At 50.0% G+C, this 17,134-nt stretch overlaps 7 protein-coding genes across 7 annotated transcripts; 3 read left to right on the plus strand and 4 right to left on the minus strand.

Annotated features, from left to right (window-relative positions):
- Positions 1 to 269: 269 nt before the first annotated feature.
- N7489_008718 (uncharacterized protein) lies at positions 270 to 1,384 on the minus strand (the record flags this gene model as incomplete). Its single annotated transcript, XM_056714468.1, has 2 exons — positions 270 to 298; positions 400 to 1,384. The coding sequence occupies 2 exons, from the start codon at positions 1,382 to 1,384 to the stop codon at positions 270 to 272; spliced, it is 1,014 nt and encodes a 337-aa protein (XP_056562090.1).
- Positions 1,385 to 2,327: 943 nt separating this feature from the next.
- On the minus strand, positions 2,328 to 3,090 carry N7489_008719 (uncharacterized protein; the record flags this gene model as incomplete). Its single annotated transcript, XM_056714469.1, has 2 exons — positions 2,328 to 2,946; positions 2,969 to 3,090. 2 exons carry the CDS (start codon positions 3,088 to 3,090, stop codon positions 2,328 to 2,330), a joined length of 741 nt encoding a protein of 246 aa, XP_056562091.1.
- Positions 3,091 to 4,466: 1,376 nt separating this feature from the next.
- On the plus strand, positions 4,467 to 6,375 carry N7489_008720 (uncharacterized protein; the record flags this gene model as incomplete). The annotated part of the gene is made up of 6 exons (XM_056714470.1): positions 4,467 to 4,549; positions 4,610 to 5,079; positions 5,137 to 5,498; positions 5,550 to 5,699; positions 5,752 to 6,056; positions 6,111 to 6,375. 6 exons carry the CDS (start codon positions 4,467 to 4,469, stop codon positions 6,373 to 6,375), a joined length of 1,635 nt encoding a protein of 544 aa, XP_056562092.1.
- A 1,813-nt stretch (positions 6,376 to 8,188) lies between these two features.
- N7489_008721 (ankyrin repeat domain-containing protein) lies at positions 8,189 to 8,818 on the plus strand (the record flags this gene model as incomplete). The annotated part of the gene is made up of 1 exon (XM_056714471.1): positions 8,189 to 8,818. One exon carries the CDS (start codon positions 8,189 to 8,191, stop codon positions 8,816 to 8,818), a length of 630 nt encoding a protein of 209 aa, XP_056562093.1.
- A 453-nt stretch (positions 8,819 to 9,271) lies between these two features.
- On the plus strand, positions 9,272 to 10,174 carry N7489_008722 (uncharacterized protein; the record flags this gene model as incomplete). The annotated part of the gene is made up of 1 exon (XM_056714472.1): positions 9,272 to 10,174. One exon carries the CDS (start codon positions 9,272 to 9,274, stop codon positions 10,172 to 10,174), a length of 903 nt encoding a protein of 300 aa, XP_056562094.1.
- Positions 10,175 to 11,716: 1,542 nt separating this feature from the next.
- Positions 11,717 to 14,146, minus strand: N7489_008723 (SH3 domain protein; the record flags this gene model as incomplete). The annotated part of the gene is made up of 1 exon (XM_056714473.1): positions 11,717 to 14,146. One exon carries the CDS (start codon positions 14,144 to 14,146, stop codon positions 11,717 to 11,719), a length of 2,430 nt encoding a protein of 809 aa, XP_056562095.1.
- Positions 14,147 to 15,387: 1,241 nt separating this feature from the next.
- On the minus strand, positions 15,388 to 16,790 carry N7489_008724 (putative cell division protein kinase (Ctk1); the record flags this gene model as incomplete). The annotated part of the gene is made up of 5 exons (XM_056714474.1): positions 15,388 to 15,420; positions 15,471 to 15,626; positions 15,682 to 16,509; positions 16,575 to 16,683; positions 16,735 to 16,790. The coding sequence occupies 5 exons, from the start codon at positions 16,788 to 16,790 to the stop codon at positions 15,388 to 15,390; spliced, it is 1,182 nt and encodes a 393-aa protein (XP_056562096.1).
- Positions 16,791 to 17,134: the final 344 nt, after the last annotated feature.

Genomic DNA, 17,134 nt, shown 5'->3' on the forward strand with positions numbered 1-17,134 from the left:
TTGGTGTACCAATTGAAGTCAATTGAAATATATTGTATTCAAATGTTATTCCTATCCTAATCCCTATATCCAGTCTCACTGGTCCAATCATAGATGGTCTACGTTATTGACTCCGAATGTACTTCGTCTTTTGTATCATGTTCAAGTTAATATCCAATAATCGATTATCGCATGCTCTATATATATGGATGTGTTTGTTTGCTTCAAAAATGCTAAAATAAAATATAACCAAAAAACCTTCCAATATGACACAAAACAATCCTTATAATTCAATCCACACTACCGAGACCGTCGAGTTCTTCGTTGATCATCTGTTAGCATTAAAAGGCTCAATCTCAACTCTTACATGGATTTTGTGGTCCTTAAACCAAATCACTATTCGAGAGATACTTCTCGTACCTCTAGGGAAAGCTGAGATGAGAAGGATGGCAGCTGATCTGCCCAACGTTGTGCCGAGGAATTCATGATACTCAACAGTGCCACGTTGGATCGTTTCGGGTGGCTCGCCGTCCGAATACTTTATGTTCAGTCCACGTCTGGGGTAGAGCACACGGCAGATATACCCTGCAGTGCGATCATTGACGACGTTTTCAAACATAAGATGCCTCAAAGTGTCCATGGAATAATCCCGTGTATACACAGCCCTGGCAACTTCATTCCAGTGAGGGGTACGGTTACCATACCGCCAAATGGACTGGGCAACAAGAAGACCCGGCCCGACCATATGGAAGTGCCGATTCACATGATTCTCATTGTTCACGATTCTGTTCCGGAGTCTCGTTACACGGTACATAGCGCCGGCAGGGAGTCCCATCCTCTCGGGTTCGCCTCCAACCATAAGCTCACCAATCTCTTCGTGCCAATCTTCGCACCTGAAACGATGTTCGGATGGGGCATCCATCACCAAGTCCTGCATAGTTAGGTTTGTCCGGGCAATGTTGCAGTTCGGTGCGTTTGGGTCTTCTATCCAAGCTTGTAGTCGAGCTCCTGTTATTCTGTATTGGTTGAGTTCCGCTGCCGAAGGCGTTACGAGCTGGTCATCCGAGGTGAAGCCGGACGAAGACTCGTCATGTTGACTGTTGTTGTAGGCCTCTAGCTGATGCGTTGCAGGCGCTGGAGGCGTTGCAGACGCTGGAGGCGTTGAAGGCGTTGCAGGCGTTGCAGGCGTTGGAGGTGTTGGAGGCATTGGAGGCATTGGAGACGTTGGCGGTGTTGCAGGCATTTCAGGCGTTGCAGGCATTTCAGGCGTTGCAGGCATTGCAGGAATTGCAGGCGTTGCAGGGTTCGTAGGATTTGTAGGCTCTGTAGACTTTGGAGCTTGACCGTGGCTGCGGCGACGGCGTCGTCCCCAGCTCTTTCTCATCTTCCGGACGAAACGCTTCATTGTTATGGTTGGGGTAAAGTATATAAACAATTGGCTTGATGGGAAAAGCTGGAATAAAATATACCTTTGGTATGGTTTGTTTTGTTGTGGTTACTGAACGATGTTGGAATGAAGAGCAACAGACAGATCCAGGCGAAGTTATATACCTTTTGTCAATGTCTCTGTTTTTGCTTAACTTGGGTCGGACTCCTAGTTCTTGGAGAGATGAAACATCACGAAAATAGGGTCGGCCAAAATAGCACCAAGTATAACAAAGGAGGCGAGGATCCGAACAATGGAGACAAGCGCATATAGAAGCGTTTCAAAGGCCGGGATAGAGAGACTCGAGCTGGACTTGGCAATAAGGACGACTAATTTGGGAAATCCAAGGATAGAACGAGGAACGAACAAAGAGAGGTTCTAACAATGTTCGTCCAATTACACCTGCGAGGCTGAAGTAAATAAAGCGTTATCAAAGAAAGGTCTGAAACGCCTACCATGTCCAGCTAGTTCATTCAATACAACAATGCAATCTGCTAAACTCGAATACCTAAGCGATGAAGACAGTGCATTGTTCAAGGACAAGCAAGAGCTAATATTAAGTTGCTCCTCAAAGAGCGAATCAACAATGCAGATAACCAGGAAATTTGATGGTCAAAGAGCACTCTATATGTAGGTCTTCAGGATATCCACAGATACTCTCGTTTGGCCAAGTCCTCCAAATCACGAAACGACTTCTCTGATACTTTGGAAGACAACAGTTCAGCAATTTGCTGCCCGCCCTTCTTTCGATTATCCGGACGCTCAGCTGTGATTGAGAGACCACAATTCCGAGGCGTACACAATAGACGTCGCCTCATGAGTATTTCATCATATTCAGCCTGACTTTGCTGGAGTTGTTCGATCAAGTTTTGATAGACTGTGTCTTCTCATCTAGCCCTCGTCTAGCCAAGCTACGCATAGCTCAAACAAAGAATGCAACGTTGAGCACAAAGGCTCTCCCAGTTCCTGTTTTTTGTCTTCGTGCTCCTGCAAAAACTTTGGCAGGGTGAAATGCTGCGACGCTATGTATAGAATGATTCTCGAAACAGAAGCCAGACACTATTTGGCGCTCGGCGCGGTCCATGTTCGAGCACAGTTTCCGAAGCATACCATGGTAGAGAACCTCGGCGCTCATGCCGGAAATGGTGAAAGCATTAACAAGGGAGGATAGTATGTAGCTCGAACTTTCGAATAAATCAAGGGTCAGTTTGAGCATTTCGGGAATAACTTTATCGCGCTCAGCAGGGTATTCACCCAACCAGTTGTCGGTCAGCATGGGCAATAAATCCATGATGATTACATGGTCAAGGCCAAGACCGATCTCATCTAGGACACCTTCCAGCCACGTCAGGGTTGGAGTGTGATCGACCATGTCATCAGATGGAAGAAGGTCACCCTTTGGATTCAAAAGCAAGATACAGAGGAAAGTGCGAGTCCCGCATCGTAGTCTTTTGGAAATCTTCGAATCGTTCAACCGGCCAACCGTGTTTTTCACAGAGTTCCTTTGCTTGGTCGAGGATTTGTTATGCGGTAAACGCAGGCTGGAGTGTACTTTCTACAAACTCGTCCAGCGTGGACCAGCCTATGTCCAGTTCCTCGTTTGGAGAATATCTGCTGACTTCCAAGTGAATGAATCTAGCACTGAGAATTTCACCGTTGATATGCCCATCTCTGCCGGGGGTCATTTTGATCGTACTTTGTGTTTTTGTCTAATATCACGCGAAGATATATACGGAGAGTTAACACGTAATATTTAGCCGGCTGTGCAGGAGGAAGAGTAACAAAAGGTGTCATATTCCTAGAGTCCGAGTTTAAGATGCGCGTCATAGTGTAGATATGAATATATCATGATGGTCTATATATGGAACCAGTCTACATGTTAACTGTTAAAGAGGGCTATAATGCGGGAGATATAAGTTCAAGCTGAGTATGTCGGAGACAAGGATCAACAGGTACAGGTCAGACCACCAAATTAGCCCGGGTGAATAGTCCAATGGAGGTTTTAATAATAAAAAATGATTTCATGCCGGGAAGTTCGTCTATTTAGGCAAGCCGCGTGGGAAGTCAGTCGGGTGCCGCTGACGTCCTCCGTATATTAACTGGGATCCGAGGGCTGAAGTCCCCTGTTCCTGACAGTACATAATACATCCATGGATATTATTTATGTATCCTATTAGTTATATGTACATATACTCCATATACGCACCGGAATATTTCTCATCTGAGCCTCAATAGGCGATTGCCTTTGCTTCCGGTGTAACATTTCCCATTCAGTCGGGTCCATGCGGCGTATTTTAGCGATTTTGGCGTATTTGGCTTATTTGGGTTAATTGGCGTGGTTGGCACATGTCATAGTAACAAAGACGGAGAAGTCCGTTCTCATTGGCCTAGAACTTTCGCTTTGAGGGTATCCCATCTGATTTGCCGACGGATGGTTGCATCGGTCTTGGCTGGCTTGGCCGTGTCTTTCGCTATCCAACCGAATGGCGTTTTCAACACTCCATAATCTATCGGCAGTGGCAGTGGCAGTGCCGAGGGATGCAATCAGTAAGTGCTCGGATAAAGACGGAAAAGATATAACCTAGGCAAATATACCAGAAGTGCCAGAAGTACCAGAAGTACGAGATGTACCAGATGTACCAGATGTACCAGATATACCAATATACCCAATCTGGCTGTATCAGCACGTTCCTTTCGAGGCTTACGCCATGTCAAGCCCCCCAACTCGTAAATTATTTCCTTTTTCCCCCAAACGAATCGAACAAAGCGGTAAATTACTTCGAACTCCGATGAATATGGTTTAGCGTGGAAATCCTCCTTGACCAGTCACAATCCACCAAATCCGCCCCCCCCAAAGTGTGTCCATGGAACTTCCCCCATCCCCGCGTCGCCCGACGCCTTCCCCGTATCTTGGCCAGCCCCCAGACACCTGGAGATTACCCCGGTCATCTCGGTTTACCCGTTTTGTCAATCCGGGGGAATCTCAAAGGTGTATATAACCCGCTGATCGGCATTTTCATCATGTTGTTTCGCTTCGATCTTCTTTGCATGTTTGGACATCATGTTCGGCATTCCGAAGTTCTTTGGCTGGAGAGGCCGGTCTCTCAACCTGGCTATCAGTTCCCTTGGTAGTCTTGATTTCTTGTACGATACTATCCATCTATACATCTATTCAATTATTTAATTCGCAACTAACCCCGCTAGGCTTTTCGGTTATGATCAAGGTGTCACGGGTGGTCTTCTAGACCTGCCCTCTTTCATCAAATACTTCCCCGCTATCGATCCTCTAGATCCAGCTATCCAAGCTGATGAGTTCCAGCCCATCCGGTCCCAGCGCAGTTTGAACCAAGGCATTGCAGTCGCATCATACAATCTGGGATGTTTCATGGGCGCTGTCTTGACTATCTTCATCGGTAATCCGCTCGGTCGACGAAGAACTATCTTCTGCGGCTGTGTGATCATGGCTACTGGCGCTCTATTGCAATGTACCGCGTATTCTCTGCCTCATTTCATTGTTGGTCGAATTGTCACTGGTGTCGGCAATGGCATGAATACGAGTACCGTACCGACATGGCAGTCCGAGTCATCAAAAGCCCACGATCGTGGTAAGATGGTGATGATCGAGGGTATGCTGATTACAGGAGGTATCACTCTTAGCTACTGGATTAACTACGGTGAGTGGAACACATATTCGATAATAAAATTCTGCAATTACTGATATCCGGAATTAGGCATGTCATTCATCGGAGAGAAAGAGGTCGCCTGGCGGTTCCCTCTAGCTTTCCAGATTATCTTTGCCGTCATTATCTTCTGCTCCATTCTCAACCTGCCCGAGTCTCCACGATGGCTTGTCATGCAAGGCCGCACCGACGAGGCTTTGGAGATTCTCGAGTGTCTCAATGAGAAATCTCGGGATGATCCATACATCAAGAACGAGCTCATCTCTATCGAGGAAACTGTCAAGGAAATGAACAAGGGCACTTACAAAAGTCTGTTCAAGATGAGCGAGTACCGTGAATTCCATCGTGTGGCCCTCGCCTACGTCAACCAGATGTTCCAGCAGATCTCTGGAATTAATTTGATCACTTACTACGTGAGTCCCCTTCCCACGGAGATGCTAGCCCTATACTAATAAATTTATTAGGCGCCTTCGTTGTACGGCCAAATTGGTCTCGGAGAAGGCAACCTTCCAAAGTTGCTGGCAGCTTGCAACGGCACGGAGTATCTGATGGCAGCCTTTATCCCCATTTTCATCATTGAGAAAGTCGGACGTCGCCCACTGATGTTGTTCGGCGTATGTCTCCCTCACCCCCGTTTGATACCCCAACTAACCAAGAATAAACCAGGCCGCCGGAATGTCAATTTCAATGGCCGTCCTAGCCGGTTCAAACTACCGCTTAACCCACCTAGGCGACAGCCGCGCCGGTATCGCACAGGCCGTATTCCTTTTCGTCTTCAACACCTTCTTCGCGATCGGTTGGCTCGGAATGACCTGGCTGTACCCAGCCGAGATCGTGCCCCTGCGAATCCGTGCTCCAACCAACGCACTCGCCACCAGCGCTAACTGGATCTTCAACTTCATGGTCGTGATGATCACCCCCGTTGCATTCGCGAATATCGGATACAAGACCTATGTCATCTTCGCTGTCATGTGAGTTCTAGATTCCCCGCATTAACCCTAAGCAGTTCAACTAACAACCGACAGTAACGCATTCATGTTCCCCTGCGTTTACTTCTTCTTCCCTGAGACTCGCTACCGTTCCCTGGAAGAGATGGATGCCATCTTCAAGAAGTCTACCAATGTCTTCAATGCCGTTACCATCTCCGTTAAGGAACCTTATCGCTATGATAAGCACGGCGAGCTTAGACCGGAGTACGTTGAGGAGGCTTTGCGCCATGCTAGCACGGATGTGCACATTGCCGGTGGGAAGTTCGAGAGTGATGAGAGCGGCACGGAGGTTAAGGCTTGAGTGCTAGAAGATAGGGTTGGTTGTGTATGTTGGTGGATCTCGTTTATACCCGTAGTGCTGGTGTGATTTGATTCTTGTATCTTTTCTGTGTTCCTTATGGCTTTTAGATGTAAAGGGGGGTTAATCGCAGACTTTTTGCGTCGGATTTTGATTAATAGTCACACGTGAGATATATCTAGTTTGTTATTGGTTAGATGTCACTACCATAGCCGGCAAGGAAATATTTCAGGGTTACTCCTGAGGCGGACGAGCCATGCATATGATATTCGGTTCTCACTCCTATTGGATACATAATGCACGCTGGCAAGGTATTAACAGAAGAACATTTATCGATGGAAACAGTAATATTGGGTACCAAAGGCATGGTCTTATATACACGATAACTGTTGTGCCTAGGGAATAAAGGGAGAACACAATTGACCCTATTGATGCCACTCAGAGAGCTTTATGGTATTTGGGAGCCGTAGGGCCTAGATGTCGCCAAAATAAATTGAACGTAGTAGTTGTTGATTATAGAAACAGCGTTCTATACAGCATGTATGTGAGATCAAAAATAATGTATGAAAACACTATGAATATGAAAACTGCAATCTTGTATACTATGAAAAGTAAATGAATGTTTTGTCTATTTCTTTATATATAGAAAGAAGCATCTATTTATGCTTCTTCTTCTTCGTATACTCCTATTATAATAGATCGGAAAGACTCGGTGAGAACCACAACGCAGGAATAAGCAAAGACTTAACTAAAAGTAGGCTCAATTGAAATGTTTAGGCGCCGACATAGTGAGATAATTGTGGATGATTTGGCACCGTTGGTCGCGGGAAATTCGAAATCAAAGGCGAGGGAGACAGAGCCCACCAGGGGCTCGTCTCTAGCAAGAGACTGCAGCACCGCTGTCGCTGCCGCGAGAGTCTCGTCCGCACCAGTCATTGTGTCCTAGCACCTTTTTAGTCGATACGGTCGGGATGATATGCAGAACCCGAAACTCCGAGTCCCCGCGCCGTCTGTCCGGTCGTCTCGGCAAGATACTAATCTAGAGTGAAATGTCTCTCCTGATACCTCGAGGCGTTCGTGAGCCAGGATGGGAGTCATCTCCCAAGGGAAAAGAGTGCGGGACGGTCGAACGCCGAAGCCGCGTCAGGACAAGCACAACTTACGGGACCTGACACAACAAATCCAGCAAGCCGTTTATAGCGACATGGGGCGATTCCAGGAGTTCTCGGGGATGGATGTGAGGGTATGATCCAGGGACGTCCCGACTGACTCGGGAAATCGGGGATATCGAAGAGGAGACCATGGAAGAGTGAGTTCGGGTATCCAAGGATGTTCAGGATGAGGGGGAGGGGAGGGAGGACACCCGGTAAGGTAGTTATGTAAGCGACTCGTTCTTCCAAGGTTCCAAGGTTTTGCGGGGGAAATAGGCCGAAAAATGTTACGGGAGGAAAAAGGGAGTTGGAGATAAGGCAAACTACGACACTGGGTAATCCCAATTAGCCCTGTTTACCGTACAAGACAGCTGAGGTAGAATACACGAGCACTTCGACAAGCTGGGGAAACTGAAACTTCATTCATCCTTGATATTGTTCCTCTTTGAATCACTTGCGTCGTTCGACTTCCTAGTAGGACGTGTGAATTATATCTACTGTTTCCGTATCTCCGCGAAAGCGACATAATGAGAGTGTCTAGGGTAGGGGCTCAGCTCCCTCTCGAACTTATCCTGCTTTTCGCCGAGCATCTTATGCCTGTTGACCTGCTGTCTCTTTTACGTGCGTCTCCTGGGCTCGCATGGGCCTTAACTTTTCAGCACACCATGCTTCAGGACGAAGGAGGGAGGACGATCCTACATCTACTCGCGAGGGAAGGGGAGGGCGAATTGATCAAGCCACTGCTCGCAAATAACGGTATCAGGCCAGACCCGAAGGATAACTGGGGTCGGACGCCGTTATCCCATGCCGCTGAAGGATATGAAGTGGTGGTCAGGCTACTGCTGAACCGACAAGATATCGAGGTGGACTCAAAGGACAACGATGGGTTGACTCCATTATCCTATGCGGCTCGAGGTGGACATGAAGCGGTGGTCAGGCTACTGCTGGACCGACAAGATGTTGAGGCGGACTCGAAGAATAACGATGGGCTGACTCCGATATCCTGTGCGGCTGGAGGTGGACATGAAGCGGTGGTCAGGCTACTGCTGGACCGACAAGATGTTGAGGCTGACTCGAGGGATAACTTGGGTCGGACACCGTTGTTATATGCGGCCTGGCGCGGACATGAAGCGGTGGTCAGGCTACTGCTGGACCGGCAAGATGTCGAGGCGGACTCGAAGGCTAACTGGGGTCAGACACCGTTGTCCTTTGCGGCTGGAGGCGGACATGAAGCGGTGGTCAGGCTACTACTGGACCGACAAGATGTTGAGGCGGACTCGAACGATAACTGTTGAATAGGGAGACGCTCGATGGCAGTTTGACAAGCAGACGGGTCGAAACAGCGAAGGAACCGCACGCTTCTGCAGTTCTTAGCACCGAGGATATAGCAGGCATTAACAAAAGAAGGTCATAGCGAGGCAAAAGAAGGTGTATTCGAAAAATCGGGATGGGCGAGTTTTACTCTTAGTTCCAACTAACTGCTTATCCCTATGATTTCCCACGCCTATACATAGGTCACTAATATTTTACAACTACCGCAGTGGCCTCCTATTTGGTAGTGCATGTGTGACAAGACTCCCGGCAGACGCTTGCTGTGGCTGAACGTAGAGCAAGGATGGTTTTGTCGCATGGCCACTTTACCGCTGCGCCACACAATTACGGCAGTCGGACCGCACTAGCACTGGCGTAGGGCTAAGCGAGAAAGAACAGGCTGGAGGTTCTCAACTGCATCTACTTACGTAGGAACTATGCCTTGGAATCCACGTCAACCCAGTATCTTTCACGCTGAAGAATGGTCTATACCATGGCGTTCATCTTCATCTGAGTTTCCACCTGAAGAAACCTTCATCGAGCGATACAATCGACAACTTGCAAACCCAGAGTGGAAGTCCATACCATATTTCTTAGACTATCACTCTCAATCCGGAGGGTGGCCATGGGGCTGGGCGATCTACCGTACCTGCTATGCAAACGTATCCGACGAAGACTGGGCTAGAGCTATTGAGAAGCTCGACGAGGCCTGTTTGGCTAGCCTTGAGTTTTATGAGTTCATGTACTCCAAAGCTGGGAAAACATATGTTGAACTGATCCGCGAAGGATATCGGAATGTTATATTTGAAGATCCTACCTTGGAGGGGGCGTCAGAAGACGCTATTCAACGTCGGCATAGACAATGGGTCGATGACCATGGCCTTTGTGTGACCAGCGCCCTTCCTCGCCTCAACTATCCTCTTTTGTTGGATGAGCTCTCTGTGCGGTCAATTCTAGCTAGCGCGGAGCCGTTAAGACCAACTGCTTTACACTCTGACACTATTTCGCATCCTGAACTAGGGGGGATGGTCGGTTACGTCAACGTTCTGGACGGTGATTTTGTCTTTGAAGAGCGGGGAGGGGATGACGGAGAGTACTACTTTGGATTGGCGCGGATTCACCTGGATTGTTTGTTTAGCTTCTGTCACAATTGTGAAAGACTGATGGATGAGCAGGACTGGGGCTCATGGGGTATGGATCAGCCTGATTATGTCCCTTATGTTGATGGCCGCTCACTTGAGGTCGAGAGCAAGCAACTGTTTCTGTCTACTCCAGGTCGACTTCACGATGTGGAGAGGACAGCTAGGATTACTGAGCTTGAGTACAAAGGCAACCAGTGATAGATATTAAGATACGTGGAATTGAACACTGGGCAATGTGCCAGCTTCTGCCTGATGTTAAGATGGTCAAAATGAATTCATTGTCATCAACATTGATGCCCCCTGCCCCCCTTATTACTATGACTCCCAACCTGGGCTATAATCTGAAATCAAATCAAGCATATAGATCTGACTGACTTTCTCACCCAATACCGCAAGGACTTGCTTAACCTTCTGGGCCGCCTCTTGCTACTTGTCGTCTTTGCTCGGATCCTCAACCCAACGAGCGGCCAAGTCTTGTATTCCTTTCAAGACGAAATCCTTTCCAAATTTCACTATCGCGTTCTTCTCTTTTTTCGAAAAAGCGATCCAGCAGGACCCAAGGTCGACTGGTTTTCCACTTGTTTGAAGTATTCGACCGCAGCGAGATCCAACTCGTAGCGAATGTCGTCGTATACTATCTTGAATCGTCTCCAGACTTCTTCCGAATTTTGACAGTTATAAACCGCAATTACCTGTAGGAAGTAAGCCACAGTTCAACGGAAGTTAATGTTGAGGCTACGGAGGAGGTGAGAGATGGAGAAGGATGATATGATATAAATCTATGGAAAGGAGGCTGTATAAATAGCCTCCGAGAATGACAAACATGACAAACCAGGCAAGTGCTCAGTCTGCATAGAGACAAACGAATACCCTGCATGCATTGCATGTCAACAGTTAAGGAATCAAATGTGAACTTACGTCTCAACATGGTTAAGGCCTTCTCAGGCGCTGAAGCAGCCAAAGCTTCCGGCCAGTGCGTCTGAGCGAAGGTATGTCTTGGCACATCACAACTCCAGAGCTAGAAGCAGTCAGTATAATATTGTAGACTGGTGTATATACAGGGCAGTGGGCAGTCAAGGGGCGGCTGGCCGTCTAAAGTTACGGGTGGAAAGGCGGCCGCTTCTAGCGCTAGAGGCTGTCATTTTCGGCGTCGATTTCACAGGTCCCTATATTCTAGGTGTAATATTCGTGAATAAATTCTACATAGCTAGGTAAACTATCTGTGGTGGAACAAGTTGAAGGATCCAGGTATTCCAGCTCATCTCAGCGTGACACGCATATCATTCGAGACCGACGTTAAACAAACGGATCTCGAGGAAAAATGCTTGCGACTTCGAATCGAAGAGAAAGAAACAGAAAGAGGAAGGTTGTAAAAAATGAGGCAAAAGAGAAAAGAAACAGAAGAAGTAGGCACATCTGCCCTTTGTTACATTACATGGATGCCAGTGGAAATACAGACAAGACGGCATCCAGGACACTGACGGAAGACTGAGAAGATGAAAGCGAAAAGGCGGATGAAATGACTCAGATGCGAAGATATGCACTCAGCGCAAAAGTATAGATTCAAGGATTGTTCGTTCGTCACGGACGCGGCGGTGTAAGGGGATATCAAGATCGAGGCGAAAAATGTGGTCATATTAGGCAAGCTCAGTTCCGTCCAGCGGGACCACTGACAAGGCAGTGGGAATGCCTGTATTCTGCACAAGACGGAGGCTCCATGCAGAGGCGAGGGTCATTCAATTAAGCGTCCCGGGCGGGGACGGGCTTTCGCGAGATCGAGCCGGACGGAGAAGTCGGCTGCGAAGTCGGGAGAGCTGGAAGCTCGCTGGTGGGTGCAGGTGAAGGTGCAGCTAAGGGACTTGGCGTGGACGGCGCACCTGGAGGGCTCGAGACCTGTAGCGCATCGGGAACGGGGGCAGGGGCAGGAGCAGGAGCTGCAGCAGCTAATGGGCTTGAAACTGCAGGCGCAGCGGGCGCTGCCATGGGGGGAGCGACGTTGCTGGCACTATTGCTGCGTTGGCGCTGGTTGACAGGCATCACAGGCCGCTGCATTCCAGGAGGCCCGTATGGACCAGGGCTCATCGAGCGCGGGCCGGGTCGGGGGCCAGGAGACATGGAGCGAGGCATTCCTCCGGGCCCGGGGGACATTGAGCGAGGGCCGGGCATTCCGCCAGGTCCAGGAGACATTGAGCGTGGGACAGGTCGCCCTCCTGGTCCTGGAGACATCGAACGAGGTCCAGGAGACATTGAGCGGGGAACGGGCATTCCACCAGGTCCCGGAGACATCGAACGAGGGCCGGGAGACATTGAGCGGGGAACGGGCATTCCACCAGGTCCCGGAGACATCGAACGAGGGCCGGGAGACATTGAGCGGGGAACGGGCATTCCACCAGGTCCGGGCGACATGGAGCGGGGAACTGGAGGGAATTGGACAGAAGATCCCGGGCCGGGGTAAGGGCGAGGAGGCGGAGGTCCAGAGAAGCCAGCGCCACCGGGGGATCTTGGGCGAGCGTCCTGAGGATAGAATCTTGGACCTGGCGGACCGGCCGGCATCATTGGGCGACCGTCAGGGCCCATGATGGGTGGGCCGCGAGAGCCGGGAGAGCCCGGGGGAGGTCGCGCGCGAGGCATCACAGGACGAGCCGAGAGGCAAGAGCGTGGGGCGACTCCTTGCTGGGGGCTATTAAGGCGCGTACAAAGAGCCCATCCATCGTCGTACTCGTGAAGCAAGCGCACAAGCGCTCCCGTGCGGAGTCCAAGCTCGTCCTCCATAGAGGGGTTGAAATCCAGTTGCACACGGTAAACATTGTTAGGAGGTGGTGGGCTAGCAGCTATGACGCCGGCTGCGCCTGCAGCTCCTACGACACCGAAGCCGGCAGCAACAGGCGAGACAGCAGTAGCATCGGTAGGAACGGTCGTAGATTGGGTCGAGCCAGTGGGGGAATGGCCGCGTGATTCGGCGGAATGGTAGCGGTCAGAATCATTGGACGCTCGTGATGAAGCAGCAGCACCTGCTGCAACACCCACGGCTCCGGCACCAACTGCGGCAGCTGCGACGGTCGGCACGGAAGGTCCAGGGGCCGATTCTGACGGTCCAGTGGCTGATTCGGCAACCGAAGGCGCAGGCTGGGTGACAGGGGTGGTGGCAGGGCTGAAAGGATTGACAGGGTCACCGAAGGGGTCGGAGTTGCTCCCGGCAGACTTGGGCGGCGTAGGAGGCGGCGTGTCGCCAGTGAGATTACGAGAGGCGACGGCTGCCGAGCCAGCTGCAGCACCCGCAGCAGCAGCGGAGGCTGGGGTCAAACCCGTGGAAGAACCAGCAGTGGCTGGGTTCAAGGCACCGCTGCCGCTTAGATCAGGCGCGAATTGAGTGACAGGACGAACATTAAGCTGCGGGGGCGTCGAAGGAGTCTGCGGTTTGGCAGGAGGAGGAGGCGGGAACGCAGCCGCAGTACCCTCTGGCAGGCCTTCACCACCAAAGGTCTTCTCATTTTCCAGCTGATATCCCCCTTGACTTCTCTTCTTCTTGCGGATAAAGAAGAAAATCAGCGCAGCGATCACACCCACGCCGAAGATGACACCGATGGCCACACCAGCCTTCGCGCCACCAGTCATACCCTCAGAAGTTGTAGTTCCAAGAGCAGTGGATGAGGCCGATGCGGCAGAGTCTTTGCTCGATCCGGTAGAGGTTGCCGTGAGCAGATCATTGACATCCTGGGAAGACCCCGCGGTGGAAGATGCTGAAGTCACAAAAGAGGTTGTCGTGATAGGAGCTTCCGACTCACTGGTAGTGGTGGTTGCTTTCTTAGTCTCGGTGGTCTCCGCTTTAGTTTCCTGAGTGGTGTGGGCCACGGTCTCTTTGGTGGTAGTGGGTTCCTCCTTGGTCTTAGTTGTAGTCGCCTCATCCGTATTTTTGGTCTCGGTTGTGTGTTCCTTGGTCCTTGTTGGCGCGCTGACAGGATCACCAACACCAGCATTTGGTTTCGTCGCAGTCTCGTGTTGGGCGCCGGTTACATAACCTCCCACCTCGCCTTCGAAGTCCGGATCCATAGTCTTGTAGACAATCACGACATCGGCTCGATCCTCGAGGACTCCTCGTTCCTCAACTTTTCCTCGCTCCTCTGGTTCCTCCACATTGCGTCCATGGTTGTGGTGCGCATGCCCGTGCATGTTGTCGACTTCACTATCCTAGGATATGGTGAAGGGGATGGAGGGAGATCAAGAGCGCGTATTGCTCCTAAAGAGAGGGATAAGCCCAGATTCCTAGGTGAGTGATGGCCGAGAATCCGCGTGTCTGGGTCGATTCCAGCTGTGTGGAATGTGGATAGAAAGAATGGACGACTGAGATCGAGCACCGCCGATTGTCAAGTCGAGAATAAAAGAAAGGACGTCGACTTCCAGGTCGTACAAATTGAAAGAAAGGACGGGGAAAGGATAAAAGAGACAGAAAGCAAAAGAGAAAAGCCTCAATACGAGAGAGCCCCGGAGTACCACGAGGAGCCGAAATGAGATCTTGGGACCCTGTGTGTATACAATAACATGCTAACCCAAACAGGCAGCGATAGACACCCTTTCCATCGATCTGATTGGCTGTCACACGGTACCTGGCCCGAAGGAGTTGCCAGACCCATGGCCGAGAACCCTTGCAGACCCACTTTACTTTTAAGTCGCCTTTTTGGGCTTTTTTGGGCTTTTTTGGGCTTTCCAAGGTTGATGAGTTGGAGATAGACTGATCTCTACTCGTACGTACGCGGTACTATGTACAGTGAAATTCAGCTTAAAACATCTCTGATACATAGCCTAATTTACCGAATACTTGGCAAAATACACGGGAACTGGACAAATCTCATCACTCGGCACCTGCTAGCCCCGTTTGCCCCCCAAGCATATTTCGCTAAAGTGTAGCCCTGCACGCGGGCCCGGGCACAGACTCTCCATGATTGTTTCACCCTAGCACAACAGCCACATCTAATTGATCGCTCAGAGCCCGTAATTTCCGGTGGTGCCGGAAATTCAGTTTTAATCAATTCAAATTTAATCAATAATAATGCATGGCACCCTTCCAATTGTTGCTGCCTCTCATGCAGGTCCCTCAGGGGTAACGCTGACCTTAGTACCTTGGAAACATATTCGTATAATATTCTGTTAATTCTGTGCCTCCATTAAGATACAATTATGTGTGTCAATAATGTTGTAGGTAGTACGGAGTAATCCGTAGATATCCAGATTTAGTATCCTCATACGGTGCATAATTGCTCGAGTCCGGAGTCCGGAGTAGTTATGCTTTGGTGTGTTGATAATTCAGTCGCGGGGTTCCACGCTTGTGATTCCGATCCACTCGCGCGGTATAACCCGATGAGGCGCAGGAAAGTGTGGCGTAGCCCCTTCATACACCCACATCATACCATTGCTTAAGTCCGAGCAAAATATGGATGGGCAAGGGCCTAAGGCTAATGTCAGAGTTTATTGTAAGACACCAGGCCACGTCACATACCTCTGTTGCCGAGAGTCTTTCGCTGCTCTCGTAGCACAATAGGTGGCTGACTAAATCACGGCCATTCGAGGATGCACCCGGGAGGATGTCTTCCCAGGCCTGCGTGGGGAACGAGTGGAATTCCACTTTTCCCCAATCTGGCAAGACATGGACTTCCTGTGCAATGGTTACTTAATGACTTCTCCATTCGTGGCAGGTGCGATATGCTTACTGGCCAGCGCTGTTCATCCGGAGTGCCCAGTATTTTGAAGATCGAGAAAATCAGCGACAGATCACTGCCCACAGGCCCGGAGTCGAAGAGCTGGTGGTGGCCGACGGCAATGGCTTCTGCTACTACACAGCCAGCAGCCCAGATGTCGAGGGATGTTCCATACTCTTTAAACCCAAACAGAATCTCTGGGGCTCGATAGCACGTCGTGCCCACATCGGTGATTTTCTGCGTGGATGGCTCGGATCCTGCATCGCCTTCTTTCCATGAAATGCCAAAGTCTGCCAAGTACGCTGGTCCGTTGGGAGAGTCCATCAGAATATTGGAAGGCTTGATGTCGCGATGAAGTATACCCATGCTATGGAGATGGGCGAGGGCAGAGAAGAGGTCTCGTAAAATCGATCGTGTTTGAGCAGCACCTACCATGTCTCGCCGGAGCAAGTGCTCGAAGTCATATCGCAAAAAAGGAAAGACCAAGACAAACCGGCCACCATCAAGGTTAAACGTCTCGATCAATGGAATTATATGTGTGTGAGAAGCTTGGCGCAGCAACCGTGCTTCACGGTGAGCATCATGGGGGGCTGTCATCATGTGTGGAATAGTGACTTTCACTGCCCGAACGGTCCCATCTTCCAACTTTGATCTGTAGATGGAGGAGTGGAGACCAGCATAGTGGTGGAAACATGACCGATATTGACCGACCACTTCCCCGGTTGAGGTCCGTGGTTCTTCAAAGTCCTCGACATGCTGTGGGCTGCTAGTCCCCATCTTCATGGACCCTGCTAATTCAGCTTCATTAATTGCCTTTTGGCATATGGAATCATATTCGTCCTGGGTGAAATAGTCTCAGTTGAAGTGTTTCTTTTAATGCCAGTTTTCCAAGGCGCACAACTCACTTTCGAGACCGCCTTGTCATACGCCTCGGTTTCAAGCTGCTTGGCTTGAGCCATAGCTTCTGCAAATGCGGAGACAGGCGTGGAAGAAGCATGCTGATACGCAGCTGTGCTACACACACATCAACCTAGTGCTCATGTTGTAGACGGGAGGTTCGCTTACAGAGACTGTATGGCTCGCAGCCGGTCTGAGAACCCGAAATTGTTCTTCCAGGACATGTTGGACAAGGTCGACGGCTAATCGAGATTGTATGGCTTCTACCGTATGCTGCCTTGCAATTACTACACCAGCGTGTAGCCAACAATCAAAGCAAAGTAAACATAGGGGAGATCTATTCTATCATGGAGAGTTGCTATCATGTGTCAACCTGAGGCAGCAAGGCGCCAACATCCACGGCAGGGATGATGTCATGTGACCAATCAAGACGTGGGTACAGGAATGTGACGTAAATAACAGCAATTTTAGGCTGTTATGGCTGAGTTGACACCGCCAAGTACTGTATTACCATAACCACCTCCGTCATTCCATCCCCATTGCCCGTCCTCGGCCATCATCGAATGAC

This window comes from Penicillium chrysogenum (genome assembly GCF_028827035.1).
Source record: "Penicillium chrysogenum strain IBT 35668 chromosome Unknown utg000005l_segment0_segment0, whole genome shotgun sequence".
Lineage (NCBI taxonomy): Eukaryota > Fungi > Ascomycota > Eurotiomycetes > Eurotiales > Aspergillaceae > Penicillium > Penicillium chrysogenum.